Below are 20,968 nucleotides of genomic sequence, written 5' to 3' on the forward strand. Positions count from 1 at the left end.
TTTTCCTAACAGTAGTCAATCAGTTGCTTTAAAGCAGTGGTTTTCCTGGGAAGAAATTTTCCTAATTTACACTCAGCAAACCATTCTTCCTGGAGGAGAAAAACGGCGGGAACGAACTGGACCCTTCCCTCAGAAGCCCAGTCTAAACAGAGGCCGCACGCTCAGCTCTCTCAGCTGTCCGCTGAGGCGCCCGCCTGGCCCTAACTGTGTAACCTCACTTTCCTCCAGTCTGAGTGACTGGGCAGTCTTACTCTGTTTGTCCCTCTGTCCTGATGGGTGCCCTGTCCTCAAATAAAACCTGGCTACCTTGCCCCACCACCACCACCACAAAAAAAAAAAAAAAAAAAAGGCATGGTTTCAACTTGTTTTTTGGCTCTGACCCTTGTTAAGATGCACATTTTTTTCATAGCAACCCAGTACATATATTTAAAAGCTTCCTCAAATAGTATTTTGGCTTCATTATGTGGGAAACATTTCGGTATTTTCTAGTCCAACACATAAAGCTGAGTAAGACCCCACTGTTGATTTCATAGTCACTTAAAGGTTGGGATTGTTGTTTGAAAACATGATTTTAAAGAACCCATAGACTTCTGTACTAAACCCGGGAGATAAAAGTAACAGGAAAAAAAGGTGTTTTTGGGGAAATAGTGCATGTAATGCCTCCTAATTCCCTATGTTATGTTTCAAATGTGATAGTGTTAAAGGTGAATAACTCTACACATGGAGTTCTGTTTGTAATTTTGAGGCTCATGAAAGTACTTAGTAACTAATATATAATAGGTGCTTGGTTTTAATTATTTTTTAATCATCTTGTTTATTTGTAAGCAGTAACTTACTTGAAATTATTACTTACAAATATGGAAAGACAGGTAGAATTTACATCTTTGGCTTGAATAATGGAGTCATTTTATTTTCCTGGTCAGGTACTTGTAGTTAACTCTCAAGGAGAAATTTCTCGGTTGAGCACCAAAAAAGAAGTGGTCATGAAAGGAAATATCAACAATTATTTTAAACTGGGTCAAGAAGGGAAGTATCGCGTCTACCACAATCAGTACTCCACCAATTCGTTTGCTTTGAATAAACACCAGCACAGAGAAGATCATGACAAGAGAAGGCATCTTGCACATAAGTTCTGTCTGACTCCAGCAGGAGAGTTCAAGTGGAATGGCTCTGTCCATGGGTCCAAAGTCCTCACCATATCTACCCTGAGACTGACTATCACCCAGTTAGAAAACAACATCCCTTCTTCCTTTCTTCACCCCAACTGGGCTTCACACAGGTAAAGCAACTATGTTAATTTACTGCTAGAAGTATTCTATTTATAAAATTATTGTGGGTGTCCACTTTAAAATGTCATTACCAATAAAATACGTGAACTCAGTTCAGTTAGCAAACAGGGAGGAAGCCAGGCGCTCGCGTATGCTATTAAGTTGGAGGCAGCGCTACTGTGTGGAAGATTTTTAGGACACAGTCTTTTTTCCTGAAGCAAGTGGAGACCATATAGAGTCCCAGAATACTGTTGAAAGGTTTAAGGAGTTGGAGAACTAAGTGACCCCTGGAATCCCGTCTAGTGTTTGAAATATGATTCTGTGAGAATGGAACCTCCAGGAGGTACTTGCTTCTGAGAAACCTAGAAACACAAATAATTACAGTTGAGTCATCATGAATTACACCTGTGATGCTTTCAATTTAAGATCATCCAAATGAAATAATTTTTTTCTTTTCTTCTGAAATATAGGGCAAATTGGATCAAGGCAGTTCAGATGTGTAGCAAACCCAGAGAGTTCGCACTGGCATTAGCCATTTTGGAGTGTGCAGTTAAGCCTGTTGTCATGCTACCAATATGGCGGGAGTCTTTAGGGCACACCAGGTGAGTGAGTTCTGAGGCTTGTGAGTGATCAATTGTGGGCTTGGTCTTTTCAGATACTAGCCTGTCAATTATGAAAGTTGATGTTTATAAGAGACCCTGTGAAAGACCATTCTTCGTGTGTCATAGCCCTCCTCTGTAAGATGTAAATGTGAGTGAACGTTACATCTTATCTCTGATACCCAAATGAAGATCAGAAACAAAGCTATATGAAAACTCAAAGTAATGTATAAAGTAAAAAGCACTTGTGTTGAATTGGAAGCACACTCACGGTCTTTGAGTGTGTGTTCTAGAATATTTCAGATGCGGTGCCAGTGGTGTGACTTACGTCCTCTTTTTAGGGTTGAGTGTCTGTCTGAGGGTCATTCAGCTTCTTAGATCCAGAACTTGACTTAAGCAGATGATAAAAAAAGATAAAATCTGCAACAAACCTATTTTAATCCCCGATTATTTTATTAGTATATAAAATAAAAGGTTACTATGGGGCAGATTGTTGTGGTGCAGTTAGTTATGCCTCGACTTGGGACACTTGCAAATGTTCCAGGGTCTCAGCTACTCCATACTTCTGCTCCCACCCTGCGAATGTACCTGAGAAGCAGCAGATGATGTCTTAAGTACTTGCTTTCCTGCCACCCATGCAGAAGGCCCAGATGGGCTTCCTGGCTTCTGTCTTTGGCTTGACCCAGCACTGGCTTTTGTGGGTATTTAGGGAATGAACCAGCACATGGAAGACCTCCCTTCTCTCTCTCTCTCTCACTCTGCTTTTTGAAATATATAAATATTTTGAAATAAATAGATCTTTTTTAAAAAATAAAAAGTTGTTATAAAGCGAAGGAGTATGAGCCTGTGGTAAAAAAAAATGCAAATATTTGGGGTTGGCAATGTGGCATAGTGGGTAAAGCTGCCACCTGTGACACCGGCATTTCATATGAGTGCCGGTTCAAGTCCAGCTGCTCCACTTCTGATCTAGCTCTCTGCTATGGCCTGAGAAAGCAGTGGAGGATGGTCCTGGTCCTTCGGCCCCTGTACCCACCTGGGAGACTTCCCTGGCTGTTGTGGCCATATGGGGAGTGAATCAACAGGTGGAAGATCTCTGTCTCTCCTCCTCTCTCTAACTCTTTAACTTTCAAATAAATAAGTAAAAATATTTTTTTTTAAAATGCAACTACTCAAGAATACAAAGCAAATCATTGTACCCTCCCTGCCTTCCTACAGGGCCCAAACCACAAGTATAACCTTGAATTTTTAAAAAGTAAATCTAGGGATAGGCGTTGTGATACAACAGGTTAAGCCACCACTTGAGATGTCCACTTCCCGTACTGGAGTACCTGGGGTCAAGTTCCACCTCTGTTTCCTATCCAGCTTCCTGCTCATGTACCTGGAAGGCAACAGAGGATGGCCCAAGTACTCGCGTTGCTGCCACCAACAGGGGAGACCCAGAGGGAGCTCCTGGCTCCTGGCATCAGCCTGGCCCAGCCCTGCCTGTTGCAGCATTTGTGGAGTGGGAAATCTCTCTCTATGTCTCTGTCATTCTTTTAAATGAATAAATATTTTCTAAGAAGAAAAAGTAAATTTATTCCTACTAACCATTTTTCATTTACTAGTCTTCTTTGCTGTTTTCCACACAAAAATCTTGCTGACTTTTTTCCTTGCCATTTTGAATATTATTACTATCAGTAGAAGCTTCCACAAATGGAATGGGCTTATTCTTTCTTCAAAAAAAAAGAAAGAATAAAGTTGGGGCTGGCATTTGAACTAGTGATTAAGACTCCGTTTGGCATTTGGGACATCGGCATACAGTATCGGAGTGCCTGGGTTTGAGTCCGAGCTCCATTCTTTTTCTTTTCTTTTTTTTTTTTAAGATTTATTTATTTATTTGAAAATCAGAGTTATAGCGGAGAGGCAGAGAGAGAGAGAGAAAGAGGTCTTCCATCCAGTGGTTCACTCCCCAGTTGGCCACAACGGCCGGAGCTGCACTGATTTGAAGCCAGGAGCCAGGAGCTTCTTCCTGGTCTCCCATGCTGGTGCAGGGGCCCAAGGCCTTGGGCCATCTTCTACTGCTTTCCCAGGCCACAACAGAGAGCTGGATGGGAAATGGAGCAGATGGGTCTTGAATTGGCGCCCATAAGGGATGCCGGCGCTTCAGGCCGGGGTGTTAACCTGCTGTGCCACAGGGCTGGCCCCCTGAACTCCACTTCTAATTCCAGAGTCCAGCTAACATGCACCTTGGGAGGCAGATGACTCAAGTAGTTGGGTACCTGTCACCCACATGAGAGACTTGAATTGAGTTCCAGGCTTCTGACTTGGGCCTGGCCCCGCCTTGGCTATTGTGAACTGTGAACTTTTTTTTTTTTAAATGTTTATTTTATTTATTTGAAAGGCAGAGTTACAGAGAGAGGGAGATATGCAAAGAGAGATTTCCCATCCACTGATTTACTCCCCAAATGACCACAACAGCCAGGGCTGGGCCAGGCTAAAGTCAGAAGCGCCAGGAGCTTCATCTGGGTCTCCCTTATTGGTGCAGGGGTCCAAGGACTTGGACCATCTTCCACTGCTTTCCCAGGTACTTTAGCAAGAAGCTGGATCAGAAATGGAGCATCTGGGACTTGAACCGGCACCCATATGGGATGCAGGCATTGCAGGCGGCAGCTTAGCTCATTAAGCCACAATGCTGGCCCCAGGCTGTGGACATTTGTGGAGTGAACCATCGGATGGGAGGGGTGTGTGTGGTATGTCCCCAAGTAAAATGAAAATTAATAATTAAAAAATAATCTATAATAATATTGTGGTACAGATGCAAAGAGAAACAAATAGACCAGTGTTAGAAAATAAGGATTCCAGAGATGTGATATGTGACAACAGTGGCATCACAGAGGACAGGCTGTTCAGTAAAAGGCAAAGGGTCTTTAGTTACTCATTGTGTGCGGAAGTTGTGCTGCCTTTTTCACAGCCCATAAAAAGTGTCAATTCAATGTAGAATAAATCCTAAATGTGAAAAACAGAACTTTGAAATTCCGAATTGATGGGCAGGTGTTTGGCCTAGGTAACACTGGTGGTTGGAATGGCCACATCTTGTATGGGAGTTTCTGGGTTCAAATTGCAACTCTACTCCTGATTCCAGCTTCTTGCCAATGCACATTCTGGAAGGTAGCAGGTGATGGCTCAAGTGCTTGGGTCCTTGCTGCTCCTGTGGGATACCCAAATTTAGTTTCTGGCTGTTTGCTTCAGCCCATCCCCAGGTGTTGCAGGCATTTGGACAGTGAACCAGTGCATGGTTATCTCTTTCTGGCTCTCTAAGTAGAAGCTACAGGGTAAATACAGGGAATAATCTAAGGCTCTGGAGTGAAGTTCCCACCTTCCCTCCCTCCCTGCTCTACTCCCTTCTTTCCCCGACCCTTTCCCTTTGACTTCCTTGCCTTTCGTCCCTGGTGTCCTTCTCCTTCTCCCATACTTCTCACCTTTTCTCTTTCTCTTGATGGTTTCCTTTCCTTCCTGAGTCGTACAGTATGTCCTGGGAGGTGCGTAAGGCAGGCAGCGTGTCTCCCATGATTAGCGTGGCAGAGGAGAGCGTCTCATGTGGGTGTACATGGGCTGCGCCTACATGGGTGACTTCCTTTTTCATGTTAAACAAGTTGTACATTCATAAAATTGTCTGTAATATGTAAGCGGCAATGGGGATAATAAATTTAGCACCCACCCAACTTCAGCGTGAAGAACTTTACCGTTATTTTGGCGGGTTTTTACTCACGTTACCATGAATCTTCCATGAGATAACCACAATTTTTAAGTTTCTGTTATGCTGTTCTTTTTGCTGTGTAAGTTTTGTCACATATGTACGTATCAGTAAACAGTAGATTGGTTTCTATTATTTTTGAACCTTATAATGATGAGTCATCATAAAAGACTGAATCATGAACTGGATGAAGGTATTTGTATTGGTTTTAGGTTTTTTGTTTGTTTGTTTGTTTGTTTTGACAGGCAGAGTGGACAGTGAGAGAGAGAGACAGAGAGAAAGGTCTTCCTTTGCCGTTGGTTCACCCTCCAATGGCCGCCGCGGTTGGTGCACTGTGGCCGGCGCACTGTGCTGATCCGATGGCAGGAGCCAAGTGCTTCTCCTGGTCTCCCATGGGGTGCAGGGCCCAAGGACTTGGGCCATCCTCCACTGCACTCCCTGGTCACAGCAGAGAGCTGACCTGGAAGAGGGGCAACCGGGACAGAATCCGGTGCCCCAACCGGGACTAGAACCCGGTGTGCCGGCGCCGCAAGGCGGGGGATTAGCCTGTTGAGCCATGGCGCCGGCCAAGAGCGCCTACAGTTTTATAAGGAAAAAAAAAAAAAAAAAAAGCCATTTATTAGACAGACGAAAGATATGAACATAGCTCAAATAAGAGGTAATAGAAATAGCCAAAAAGATTTCAGTTTTCCTTGGTAACTTAGGAAAAGCATGTTAAAGCCAGGGTCCACTGTTCCATATCCATCAGGTTGTCAGACTGAGTATTGATAAAGATGTCTCCTAACAGGAGGAGGACTTATCACAGAGCAATAGTGTAATGGTTGCTGTAACTAAGAGAACAGTTTGGTAAAGTTAAAAATGCAGTTCTACTCTTACCTAATACCATGAAGAAACTCTTTCATGTATATACAAGAAAACATGTAGAAGAATCTTCTTTATAATATTCCGTAGTAGAAACATTGGGAATCCATCCCTAACTGCCCATAATTAGATGGGTTTTAATTGCTATATTACCCTATACAACAATGAAAATCAAATGAGAAGAACAAGTGTCAGTGAGATTGAATCTGATGAATGTATGTACAATAGAGTAAAAATGATTCATCACTCAAAATGGACTTTTTATGATAACATTTGCATAAAGTTCAAAAGTTTTGTGTGCTAATGAAATGCTGCAATATCAGGGGCTTCTGAAAGTTCATTAAAAATGCATATAACTTTTTTTATTGGTTTATTTGAAAGACAGAGTTAACAGAGGCAGAGAGAGAGAGAGAACTCTTCCATCCGCTGGTTCACTCCTCAAGTGGCCGCAATGGCCGGAGCTGGGCCAATCCGAAGCTAGAGCCAGGACCTTCTTCCGGATCTCACATGTGGGTGTAGGGGTGCAAGGATTTGGGCCATCTTCTGTTGCTCTCCCAGGCCACGGCAGAGAGCTGGATCAGAAGTGGAGCCGCTGGATCTTGAACCAGCATCCATATGGGATGCCAGTGCTTCAGGTGGCGGCTTTATCTGCTGTGTCACTGTGCCAGCCCTGCACAATGCTTTTTAAGATTTATTTTATTTATTTGAAAGGCAGATTTAGAGAAAGGTAGATAGAGAATCTTCCAGCCACTGGTTCACTCCCTAGATGGCTGCTACTCCCCAAATGGCTGGGCCAGTGTGAAGCCAGAAGCCAGGAGATTTTTCCAGGTCTCCCACATGGGAGCAGAGGCCCAAGCACTTGGGTCAGTGCCTTCCCAGGCACATTAGCAGGGAACTGAATTGGAGTTGAGCAGCCAGGACTTGAACCAGAGCTCATATTACATGCTGGCTTGCAGGCAGTGACTCCACAACACCAACTCCTATATAATCTTTTAATTACATTTTTTCATGAAACTTTCGAAGTCTGCTTGTGTTATTTCGGGATATAGCCTTTTTTTTTTTTTTTTTTTTCTTGAGATACATTTATTTACTTGAAAGGCAGAGAGAGACAGACAGAGGTCTTCCATCACCAGTTGACTCCCCAAATGACCATATTGTCTGAGGCTGGCCCAGGCAGAAGCCAGGAGATTCATCCAGGTCTCCAACACTTGGGCCGTCTTCTAGTGCATTCCCAGGTACATCAGCGGTGTGCTGGATCTAAAGTGGAGCGGCTGGGACTTGAACTGCTGCCCACATGGAATGCCAACAACATTGGCTCCTTAGGGATATTGACATTTATGGTGAAAGTTTAAGAAAATGCAAGGGCTATATACTTCAAACTCAAGAAACACAAGTGTGTCACACCTGGTTAGAGAGAAATAATAATGGAAACTAGAGAAACATTCTGATCTGGATGTTTATGGAAATACTACTTGGTTGAAATTTGTGGGATGCAGAAGAGCTCCTAGAGAAAATTGGTGTTTGTATTAGAGCATTTATATTTATATTAGAAAAGAAAGGTTGTAAATTAGCTGGGTGTACATCTCAAGGAGTCAACCAGTGAAAGGAAATGTGAAAGACCAGAGTAGACTTGACGAAATAGAAAACAAACATACTATAGTCATCATTATTATTTATAATCCTCTGATAAGATTATCAAGGGGTAAAAAAGGCAGGAAAACACAAATAACTAATATCAAGATTAAAAAGGGGAACATATTAACCAGTATTTCTGATTCTCTGTCACCAGCACAGGTTTCTTTTTAAAGACTTCAGAGGGTTCCGTGGTTTAGTACAAGTTGAGTGTTTTATCTGAAGTGTGTGGGGTTTCCAGTTTTTCCAGGTTTTAGAATGTTTGCATATGCATAGCGATATATCCTGGGGAAGGGGCCCAGATCTGAATACAGGAATTGGTTATGTTTTCTGCACACTTTACATAATTAGCCCAAATATGATTTTATGCAATATTCTTAGAGTACCTATGTTTTGACAGTGAGCTGCCACATGAGGTCCTGTGTGGAATTTTCCACTTGTGGCATCATGTTGGTTCTCTACAAAGTTAAAATTTTGAAGCATTTCAGATATTTGATTTAGGGATGCCCAACTTGTATTCAGGCTTCCTGCATCTACAAAGAAAAGGCCCACAGGATTCTATTTGATGAGAGGACGTAAGTTGGGAAAGAAAGGCCACACTGATCTCAGTCATTCACAGCAGGGCTTAGGCCACCCTCATACCCAGGGAAGACACTGCTGGTTGTGTCATGGCACCTGTTGGTAAGCAGATGGGCAGAACCAGATGATTTTGTAAGTAAGTTCTTTGTGAAGCTTTACAAACCAGAATTTTATTGAATCTCTTTTACCAGAATAGAAAAAGAAGGAAATCTTACAGATTATCATCTTTATTAGTATAAACTTGAAAGTAGAACTCAACAAATAGAATATTATAGCCCAGTCTCCTTTATTAATATTTATCATTGATTAATAATTGATAACAAATAGATGTGTATACAAGAAATCTTAAGTAAAATTTTAGCAAATATCTTCAGGAATAAATTAAAATATAATAAATCATGGCTAAATTGGCTTCACCCTAGGCATGGAAGACTTGTTCAATAATAGGAGATTATTAAAACCATGCTATTTTAAGAAGTCAAAGAAAGGAAACTTTGATCATCTCATTAGATGCCAAGAAGGTATTTGTCAAAGTTTGTTATTTTTTACATTTTTAAATACAAGTTAAATAGGAATATGTGGAGTCTTGTCTGTTTATTTTTTGGTGAAGATGTGTTTTGAAGACAGTCATGTTTTTTGGTGATACCCGTGAAGGATTCCAGTTTCCATTCAGAAGGAAGAAAACAAAAGTGCTCCCTGTCACCGCTGTGTCAGAGCCTCATAGAAGCGCTCACTAATGCAGTTTGCATTTCAGTGGTGGACAAGGGAAGAGAATCTAAAAACCGACTTAAAGATATGGGAACTTAGCTTTGGGAGCATCGCCCCTGATGTTTGAGGAGGGTGTACTGAAACCCATGCCTTAGCAAAAATATTTGCATTGATGAAGATTAAAAACAAAAAAAGAAACTTCAGTAAGAAAGCATGAATTAATTTATGTTTTTGTTGTGATACTTTCTTTTTAAACAGATATAAAACCCAGATGCCATAGAGGAGAAAAGTGGATACATGTATTTAAAATTCTGAGTGGAAAAATATTATTATAATCAAAAGACAGATGACAAACTGAGGAAAAATATTTGTACCACAAATGGAAAATTTCCTTAATTGACAAAGACCTTTTATAAATGAAAAGGACTAATTGTCCAATACAAACAAGACAAAGGATTTGAACAGGCATTTTGCAGAAAAGTAAATGTGAAAGGCCAGTAGACATAAACAATAATTACTTCTCTCCTAATTAAAGCACAATTGCGTAGTACTTCTTACCTCTCAGCTGGGCTGTGCATTTGGAGGTTTGATACTAACTCCGCTCCAGGGATGGTAAGGGATAGCAAGGTGGCGTCATTATAAATGATGGTAGTGGGAGGTGCGCGGTCATGGAGAGCAGTTTGCTGCCGTGTGTCAGCACAGAAAATGTATGAACTTGTAGACTCAGCTGCCCCACCAGCAGGGAATCTGGAGGGGCACTCCCCGAGCTTCCCAAGAAAGACATAAAAATGTGGCTTATTGCAACTCTGAGTGTAATAGCAAAGCAAACACAAAAGGACCCTAAGCCTGGCACGGAGAATGGGAGTAGAGATACAGCTCTGTGTCACTACCTCTCCCCTAAGGGTTTTCTTGGTGGCCATGAGAATAGAATCTTATTCTAAGATAGCAAGGGTCACAGGTGAGCCATAATGCCACCTCAAGGCATGGCGTTCTCAGCGAAGCTAACCTGTATTTGGTGATGAGAAAGAGCCTGCTTGCCCCATGTACACTAGGAGCACAAACTAGGGACTTGTCCAGCTCTGAGCTCCCAGGGTGTCCCTGCACGAGTATTCTCCCCACAGTCAGTAAAGATAGCTCAGTTGCTGAGCCAGCCCTGGCCTTTTGGAGATGTATGGAAGCCAGGCCCACCAGTACTATGAGAAATGCTGCTTGGTCCTGGCGCAGTTGCTCCCTGCATACTGGAAGAGCAGGGACTGTCAGCTCTCCACCTCGCTGAGCTTGCCCCACTGCCTAGTTCCATGAGTAATGGTGAATGGATGGTATTTGAGTCAGTAAATCCCAGGGAGAATCTGCTCCCTTCCCCCTCCTCCATCAGTTAATGAGAAATGAGGAGTCTTGTTGGGAATTTGCTGTACTGCTAGTGTATGGTTAACAGACACAAATGCTTAGCTGGGCAGAGATTGTATTTCAAGGATCCTATGATCATAGGGACAAAGCATCTTACAAGATAGGGGAGGGGCTCGATGGAGAGAGATAAGGACGGTTTTTGTTGGGAGGAATGGAGATACAAAGAATTAAATCCCATCCCACATCTTTCCAGCACCACTACCCCACGTTGACAGTCTGTTCTTTCTGCATAGTTGTGTGTGAGAAGTTGGCTACATCTGCTTAGGGTTTGATAAAAGCGGTTCTGTCACTAGAAAGCTTAGAGATAGAAGCTGCTGTGTAGGTGTTGGTGCATGTCTGTTTATGACAGATATTCTTATTCATGAAACTCATCACATAAACGTGGAGCCTCAGCGTAGGCCTTCCTGTTAGTGGTGGATGTCGGGATACCTGTTTTCCTGCCTGAGAAACAAGTGATGATGGAGATCAGCGTGGACCTTCCCTTCTCAGCCTTCTCACTCCAGTGCGGCAGCCTCTGGTCCCAATTCTGTGTGGATATTGGAAGCTTGGGTTCTGTTAGTGTACTCCATGCAGGCCTGAATTCCCCAGTGCTAGTGAGAATCAGAAATACTGGTTGATAGATTGATTTCCTGACATCTCATTTCTGCTGGCCAAGTCCTGGCTGTTGCAGCTGTTTGAGGAGTGAATCGGCAGGTAGAAGATGTCTCTCTGTGTCCCTTGCTTTGCCTTTCAAGTAAATAAATAAACTTGAAATATGGATTGATAAAAGTTATGCAATTAGTGAGTGTTTTTTGGGGAGGGAGAATTCTATGTCTTTTTAATACAGAACTAGTTTTTGTAATATGTTCATGCAGTGATATGTTTTTAAATTCTTTAAAATTGAAATATTTTAAGATTTTATAATAAATACTTAACTACTAAAATTATTCAGTTACTTCCTTCTACTGACTTTCTGTAATTCACATTGGAATTTCCTGGCAGTTTAGGAACAAACCTATAAACATGAGTTTTACTAATCCAGCTCCAACCGCCATATCTGTTACTCTGTATTCTTCTCCTTTTTGTTTCCAAACCTGGCATAAACGAAAACATTTTGATTAAACCACATGAGCGATTTGCAAGGGCCTTCTAGTACAGTTATTCATTGATGAAAAACTGTAGTGTGTACTGTCAGTACCTTTTGTGTAAATACATAATGGGCTATGTAATACAGCAGTCCATAAATTTTAGTTCAGGAATAAATCATAAGTACTTCTTTGTGGGGGGAGGGGGGGAGCAGATATGTTTTTGCCCCCTTTGTTTTTTATTTTCTTTTGTCCGGGTTATGAGATTATAACCAACCAGCCTTCAGACTCTCACCTAATTTTAAAATGCTGCCTTTTTACCTTTCTTGTTTATTTTTCAAAGTTAAGTGTAATTTTCTTTGTCTCTATTCATGTGTACTTAGATTGCACAGGATGACATCAATTGAAAGAGAAGAAAAGGAGAAAGTCAAAAAAAAGGAGAAAAAACAAGAAGAGGAAGAAACAATGCAGCAAGCCACATGGGTAAAATACACATTTCCAGTTAAACATCAGGTAATTTTTACTCTAACCTTTTAAAATAGTGTTAACCATTTCTTCCGTAACTTTGAAAGCTTAATATTTTGTTTTACTTTTGGCACAATATTCTAATTAAGCAAGTTGAGACAAAATACATCTTCTGGCAACTTTATGGGGATAAGTTTATCTTTATGGACTATAGGAGAGTTATGCGACCATTTGTTGAAATTGTAATAAAACTGTAAAATTATGTTAAAATTTATTTATTAGAAAAAAGTACTAAGTTCTTTTGTAAATCTTTGATTCTTAGCAAAAACTAAATTAGTACTTTTAGTTTGCCTGACTCAGTCTTGTTAGTAAAAATGTTTAAAACCACACCTACCTCACAAGCATTATCATTCCTCTGATTTAATCAAAATGTTTTCATTTATGCCAGGTTTGGAAACAAAAAGGAGAAGAATACAGAGTAACAGGATATGGCGGTTGGAGCTGGATTAGTAAAACTCATGTTTATAGGTTTGTTCCTAAACTGCCAGGCAATACCAATGTGAATTACAGAAAGTCAGTAGAAGGAAGTAAGTACCTGAATTATTTTAGTAAACTTACTATTTATTATAAAAGTCTTAAAACATTTTAATATTTTAATTAGTAATAATTACTTTCTGCATAACCATTTATGATTTGTATTTTTTAATAAATTATAGTATATTGACCATATATGGGGAAAAGCATACTTTGGAAATGTTTAATAGTATATGCAAAATTACTAACATAGTTTAATTATAAACTCCAAATATTAAAAAAATTATATTGGGGCAGTTGTTTTGGCTCAATGGTTAAGTTGTCCACATCCTAAATCAAAGTGCTTGGGTTTAAGTCCGGACTCCTTCCCTTTCCAGCTTTCTGTAATGCCGTGGGAGGCAGCAGGTGATGGCTGCAGAACTTGAGTCCCTGCTACCACTTAAAACACATGGATTGAGTTCCAGGCTCATGGTTTTGGCCTAGCCCTCAGCTCTGGCTATTGTGAGCATATAGGAAATGAGCTAGTATATTGGAGAGCTCTGTCTTTTTCTCTCTGACTTCCAAACATATCAAACTAAAACTTTTTTTAAAAATTTTGTTACTTAAGATTTGAGAATCTAGAATTTCAGTTTAAAAAATATAGAACTTGTTAAAAAGATCTCAGCTGTTTGATTGTAGTGTTAGTTTTCAGAATTTTAAGTTAATATTAGTTGACTTCTTAAAAAGTCACATGTTGTTGATACCTCAGCATTATTGTACATAACAAAACCAGAAAGGAATTGATACTGGGCATCCATAAGACTGTCAACATAAATGAGCTGTTAATCTGTTGGCTAACAAACTTCAGTATTTAGAATCACAGAACTCTGGTGGTGAAGTGCCTTCTTAAGAGACTATCCATTGGGCCGGCGCTGTGGCTCACTAGGCTAATCCTCCGCCTGTGGCGCCGGTACCCCGGGTTGTAGTCCCAGTTGAGGCACCGGATTCTGTCCCGGTTGCCCCTCTTCCAGTCCAGCTCTCTGCTGTGGCCTGGGAGTGCAGTGGAGGATGGTCCAAGTGCTTGGGCCCGGCACCTGCATGGGAGACCAGGAGAAGCACCTGGCTCCTGGATTCGGATCGGCACAGCGCGCCAGCTGTAGCAGCCATTTGAGGGGTGAACCAACAGAAGGAAGACCTTTGTCTCTCTCTCTCTCTCACTGTCTAACTCTGCCTGTCAAAAAAAGAGAGAGAGAGAGAGAGAGAGAGACTATCCATTTTCACAGTCCTGTTAAATGAGCAAATTATTTCTTGGAGATGCTGTGGGACACACTAAAAAGTTCACCCATGTGAGGAATGAAAGAACCCTGGCCAAAACCCATATATCCTGGCTTCTGTCACCCTTTTTGCTCTCTACCGGGTATCTCTCCTTGGTCATCTAAATGGTTTAGTAGCAGTTCTCTTAGCTGTGCAATATAAACTGCCAATTTATACTGTGATGTGATCTTTTTATTTTTTTGTAAAGAATTCATTTTATGTTTTTTTTTTTTAAGATTTATTTATTAATTTGAAAGTCAGAGTTACAGAGAAAGAAGGAGAGGCAGAGAGAGAGGTCTTGTATCCGCTGGTTCACTCCCTAGTTGGCCACAACGGCTGGAGCTGCGCCAATCCGAAGCCAGGAACCAGGAATTCTATCAGATTTCTCACATGGCGCAAGGGCCCAAGGACCCAAGGACTTGGGCCATCTTCCACTGCTTTCCCAGGCCGTAGCAGAGCTGGATCCAAAGTGGAACAGCAGGAACTCAAATCGGTGCCCATATAGGATGCTGGCACTACAGGCCAGGGCTTTAACCTGCTATGCCACAGAGCTGGCCCCATGATATGTTCTTTCTTTGACATGTTTAGACTTGTTTAGGACATGATGAGGGCACTTGCCCTTGCCTTCCTAACTGATGTTGCTAAATTGTGAATGGTTCTGCTGTAGCCTGGACTTGGAGGTTTGTAAAGGGGCCTATGACTATCTTAGACGCAGTAGATGCTCAGTGCCATGCTCATAAATCAATCCTATCACTATCTAATTATATTCATGTTAAATATAGATTATAGCAAATTCCAAAGGATCATTACAATTTCTTTTATTGACATTTTGTTGCTCCAATTACCCATTTAGCACTTAGACTTATACAGAGTGGTTTTTATTTAATTGTATCTAATCTGGCTTCACCTGTGTAATAAAATCCAGATTATTAATATACAGATTATTTATGCTTTTTCAGATTTATTTTATAGCGACTTTCCTTAGGATAGGCTTTTCTGCTGCTCAGATTCTGGATCCTGGTCTGTTCAGGGGCCAGATTGGTCTTTCTTGAGCCTTTCAGGGAGACCAAGGGAAGAAAGCACCGATGTGAGTTACATTGTCCAGGGCTCTGGGCTTGGAAGGTGACAGCAACCACCAGCTAATAATGTCAGATCCCTCAGTCTCTATAATAATAGTTACCTTAGTCAGATCGTGTAATAAAGGCACAGATGTGCTAAAAAACAGAAATTTAGTTCAGGGAACTTTTTTCTTTTCTTTCTTTTTTTTTTTTTTTTTTTTTTTTTTTTTTTAGATTTTATTTATTTGAGAGGCAGAGTTGTAGAGAGAGACAGAGAGAAAGGTCTTCCATCCACTGGTTCACTCCCCAAATGGCCTCAATGGCCAGGGCTGGGCCAGAGTGAAGCCAGGAGCTTCTTCTGGGGCTCCCACATGGATGGAGGGGCCCAAACACCTGGGCCATCCTCCACTGCTTTTCCAGGCCATAAGGAGAAAGCTGGATTGGAAGGGGAACAGCCAGGACATAAACCAGCGCCCGTATGGGATGCCAGCTCCACAGGCAGAGGCTTAACCTACTGCGCCACAGTGCCAGTCCCTCAGAGAATAACTCTTGACTTGGTGTCAGAAGAACAGTGTCAGATTTGGGTGGCTGCTGACTGTGTACCTTATGTCTGCTGTCTAATGTCACTCTAAAACTAGGCATTTTTATTCTGCATTAATTTTTAAGCTCCAGTAAAGGATACATATAATATCTTTTATGTCAGGTAGACCTTTAGTGGGAGAAAAACTCGAATGCTTAATAGTTGTCTATTTTACTTATTGGGATTCTTGCAGCTTGTAGATAGGGCTATATATCTCTGTTGGGGCAACTTTGTTATAGGTATGTAGTCCTGTAGAACCTTTAGCTTTTCTTCTGTTTTAATGAACAACAATAAAATATTACAGGCTGGGAAATACTTGATTGTTTGCACCAAATTAGATATTTTAAAATAAAGCAGATTGCTGATATTGGAAGTACCTGTAATTGCCATATACGTGGTTCCTTTTAGCCAATAGTAGTATGGATGAAAATATGGATGAGTCAGATAAAAGGAAAAGTCCACGGAGTCCCAAAAAAATAAAAACAGAACCTGATTCTGAGAAAGGTGAGGTGAAAGATTCAGACTCTGCACAAGGAGCAGCCCAGAGTGAGATGGACGTCTCCAAGAGTGCCGAGAAGGACCAAGGTAAGGGAGCCTGGGGAGGGAGGCCTGGGTGTCGTAAGAATGCCCTGGATCAGGTTCCCTCCCCAGAAGAGGCACTGCCTGCGCTGTCTTTCTTTACGTTGGACCTTAACTAGGATGCCAAGTGTAGCATTGCCGTTCTTTAGTAACAGTTTTTTGAAAAAAAATTTGATCAGACAGTACACCCAAACTGTGTAAGTTCAGTGGTTTTTAGCATTTCACAGAATTGTTCAGCCATTGCCACATTTGATTGTAAAACATCTTTCTCACTCTGAAAGGAAGCCTCGTAGCACATTAGTTACTTCCCAGCTCCTCTCAGATGCTCCCAGTCCACCTGTCCATTTTCTGTCTCTCCATTTATCTATTTGGGACATTACAAATGAGTGGAATCACAGCATATGTGGCTCTCTGTGACTAGCGTCTTTCCTGTGGCCTGTTGTTTTCCACACTTCATCCATGTATAGGATGTGTCAGGACTTCAGTCTGTTTTATTTCCAAATAGTACCCCTTGATAGGGATTTCCCACTTCGTGTTTACCCGCTGATCAGCTGATGGACGGCAGGCTCTTCCCACCTTCTGGCTCTTGTGAATTATGCTGCTGTGAACATTTGTGTACAGGTTTCTTTGTATTCATATGTTTCCACCTAGCTTGGATCTCTGCCCAGTAGTGGAATTACTTGATCATATGGTAACTCGATGTTTAATGTTTTCAGGACTTTACATTGTCTGTTGTAAAACATGTTTTTGTAGATACTGCATAAGCTAGAAAATGCATGTACCTCTAGGTACATGCTATAAAATGCTATACAAAGTCTAATGTGAAGGTGCTGGTATATGCAGTAGCCTGCCACATAGTAAGTAATTTTTAATTTTGTTGCATTCTATTATTTTTAGATACTAAGAATAGAGTATTATAAAAGTAGGTGTTTTTAAAAATTAAGATGTTCTCATGAGTTCCTCATTTCAGAGTAAAGTTTGCATTTATATAAATGTCTTTGTTTCGCAGATGTAAAAGAACTTTTAGATTCTGACCATAATAAATCCTTCAAGGAAGAACCAATGGAAATAGATGATGATGTGAAAACAGAATCCCATGTAAATTGTCAGGAAAGTTCTCCAGTAGATGTGGTCAATGTCAGTGAGGGTTTTCATCTAAGGACTAGTTACAAAAAGAAAGCAAAGTCATCTAAACTAGATGGACTTCTTGAAAGGAGAATTAAACAATTTACACTGGAAGAAAAACAGCGCCTTGAAAAAATGAAGTTGGAGGGTGGAATTAAAAGTGTGGGGAAATCTACAAGTTCTTTGAAAAGTCTTTCTGAATCACCAGTAACAACAACAAAAGAAGGGTGTCAGAGTGACTTGGTTAGGCAGGAGCAAAGCCCCCGTGCAAGTAATGAGAAATCTGAGGACTTGGCTCATGGATGTTCAGAAAGTGATTCCTCCGTTCTTGAAACTGGTGATCCTGGGCATACCACAAACAAACTGTACCCAACAGAGCAAGCGTCAGCTGATGTCTCCATGCAGAGCCCAGGGACAGACTGTCAGAAACAGAATTCTATTGAAAATGACATAGATAAGAGTCTCCCGGAAGCTGCCAGTAAGGGGCAGGAACCCAGTAAGATCAAAACAAAAGGAAGTGGTTTTTTCATTGATGACGCTAAACTAGTCAGTGCAAATTATGTTGGTACCTTGGTTTGTAAGAACAAAAAAGCTCTCATACAGGAGGATAATGACGCCGTTTCTCCTTCCAAGAGCGGTTTACTTCCCTCAGCGCCTAGAAGCACAAAAGCAGCGGACTTGGAAGGAAAGCTGGGCTGTGACTCGGAATGTAGTAGCACTTTGGAAAATAGTTCTGATACCATGTCTGTTCAGGATAGCAGTGAGGAAGACATGGTTGTTCAGAATAGCAAGGAAAGTATCTCTGAACAGTTCAGAACTCAAGAACGAGGTGTGGAAGGCTTGGAGCCATTGCAGTGTCAGTTTGTTTCTGGTAAGTCCCCTGGAAACGGTGATGACAGGCTGCAGGATAAGGTCACTGAAGCTAATGGTAAAAAAACAAGTCAGCAGAAAAAGTTAGAGGAGAGACCAGTTAATAAATATATTGATCAACTAAATCTCAAAAACACCACTGACAAAAAGAATAATGAAAACAGAGAGTCTGAAAAGAAAGGACAGAAGGCGGGCGCTCTTCAGATAAATGGAAAAGATAAAGCAAAAGTGCATTTGAAAAGTGAATGTTTGAAAGATCTCTCTGATAGCAAACTAGTGAGTGGTAATGTTGAACCAAAGGTTAATAATATAAATAAAACAATCCCTGAAAATGACATTAAGTCTTTGACTGTTAAAGAATCTGCTGTGAAGCCATTCATTAATGGTGATGTCATCATGGAAGATTTTCATGAAAAAATTAACTCAGAAACAACATCACGGTCGCCAGGTTCTTCCGATGCTGAAGGTGACTACCGAGAAAGCCTGGGGACCCTGCCGCCGACCAGAGAATGTGACAGTGCACACACTGCCACGCCTCCACCATCTCACTCAGAAAATACTTCAGCAAATCAGATGGAAGATATGGAAATTGAAACCTCCGAAGTTAAGAAGGCTACTCCATCACCCGTGACTTCTGGAGAGGAATCTAACCTCAGTAATGACTTTGGTGATGAAAACAAAGATGGAAACGTCAATGGAGACTCTCAAAGAAAAACCGTCATCACAGAAGTGACCACGATGACATCCACAGTGGCCACGGAATCAAAAACTGTCATCCAGGTAGCAAAAGGCGATAAGCAAACTGTGGTCTCTTCCACAGAGAATTGTGCCAAGTCCACTGTCACGACCACAACGACAACTGTGACAAAGCTTTCCACACCCTCCACAGGCAGCAGCGTGGACATCATCTCTGTAAAGGAGCAGAGCAAAACTGTGGTCACCACGACAGTGACAGACTCCCTGACCACTGCAGGAGGCACACTGGTGACGTCCATGACTGTGAGCAAAGAGTACTCCACAAGAGACAAAGTGAAACTGATGAAATTTTCAAGACCCAAGAAGACGCGTTCAGGTACAGCTCTGCCATCCTATAGAAAGTTTGTTACCAAGAGCAGCAAGAAGAGCATATTTGTTTTGCCTAATGATGACTTAAAAAAGTTGGCCAGAAAAGGAGGAATCCGAGAAGTCCCTTATTTTAATTACAATGCAAAACCTGCCTTGGATATTTGGCCATACCCTTCTCCTAGACCAACCTTTGGTATCACTTGGAGGTATGTGCTCGAAAATGTATTTGGGGGAGGGAGAAAGTTCGAAAGAATTCTCTCATAAAAGTATCTCGTTTAAATAAATGAGATTATAGAGATAAGTCAGGGAAGCGTGTACTTAATGCCCACAGTTAGTAATGGAAATAAGATAGAGAAAACTTCAAACTCGACCAGCCAGCTGGTAGGTACTGAAGGTACTTACTTAGGGAAAAATATTTAAAGACTTAAAATTTAAGGGAATCATTTAAAGTGAAATTCAATTTCATAAGACAAAAGAGACATATCAATCATGGTTGCTTTTGTGATTTAGCTTTCCAAGTTACTGTCATGTGTTTCCTTTGGGAACAGAATAGCCATAGAATTGGATAATCACCAACTTTCTGGAATGTTTTACATTTTATTTCCATTTATGTAAGGTAGCTCATAAAAACATATGAAAACATGTCTATAAATTTCATCATGATTTGGAAGTCTTCCTAATATGATTTATTTGCATGATGAACATTTGTTTTCAGAGTTTTCTGTTATTTGTGTAAGAAAAGGTAGTCTCTCAGATTTCTTAGGACTTTTCTGAAACCCAGAAATAGTCCTATTTAAAAACTTTCTGGGCACTTCTGTCTGGGAATGAGTCATAAGTTCATAGTGTCAGCAGTTGTAAAATCACACAGTTTATGTTGGGAAGGGTTCTTACAAATTCTTACCCTTTATATATGTACAAAGTTTGCCTCTAGCTACAGAGGGACAGAATTAGAAATAGTTCCTAGTTTCCTAAAAGCCGTTCTGGTACTTTATCTGCTATATCACATTTCACACATTTGACCTTGCTTTGTCCTTTTTTCATGTCTGTCTCTATCTTTTCACGGTTAAAATCAAGAAGGATGGAACCTAAACAGTGAAAACATGGAGTTCTGGCAACAGGCTTGGTCATCAGGGTTGATCTTAGTTGCAGTCAGATTTTGCTAGGATCCTGAAGTTACTATTACTAAGCAGATTTCATTTCTCTTTATGCTTTTTTCTATGTGTCTTTTAATATGTTTCAAATTTCTTTAAGTTAAAAATCATACATTTTTATTGCCTTTCTTTTTCAACCAGCTAATGTCAGAAAAGTCCAAACAAAGTAAATAAGTGCTTTACTGTAAAGGAATTGATTGACTAAGACGGTGGACCAGTCTCAGTTTGTTAGACCGAGTTTATTATGTCTCATCGTTTGATTTTAAATAAAGTATCATCACTCCGTGACACATTCCATAGAGACAGCTGAAAAGTACAATTTCTCTGCAGGGCCTGCAATGAAGGATTTGCAGAATCCTGCAGGGAATCAAGGAACTCTGCATTACAATTCATGGAT

At 40.9% G+C, this 20,968-nt stretch overlaps 1 protein-coding gene across 13 annotated transcripts in view; it reads left to right on the forward strand.

The window, feature by feature from the left end:
* Positions 1–20,968, forward strand: part of BPTF (bromodomain PHD finger transcription factor) — a 137,847-nt gene that overhangs the window by 72,807 nt on the left and 44,072 nt on the right. For all 13 annotated transcript variants that reach the window (XM_062174940.1, XM_062174943.1, XM_062174950.1 and 10 more), the window contains 6 exons: positions 924–1,279; positions 1,739–1,870; positions 12,235–12,364; positions 12,765–12,903; positions 16,190–16,366; positions 17,370–19,626. In XM_062174940.1, the coding sequence (XP_062030924.1) occupies positions 924–1,279; positions 1,739–1,870; positions 12,235–12,364; positions 12,765–12,903; positions 16,190–16,366; positions 17,370–19,626 (3,191 nt within the window). The remainder of the gene's footprint in view (positions 1–923; positions 1,280–1,738; positions 1,871–12,234; positions 12,365–12,764; positions 12,904–16,189; positions 16,367–17,369; positions 19,627–20,968) is intronic.

This window comes from Lepus europaeus, chromosome 18 (genome assembly GCF_033115175.1).
Source record: "Lepus europaeus isolate LE1 chromosome 18, mLepTim1.pri, whole genome shotgun sequence".
NCBI classification, from domain to species: domain Eukaryota; kingdom Metazoa; phylum Chordata; class Mammalia; order Lagomorpha; family Leporidae; genus Lepus; species Lepus europaeus.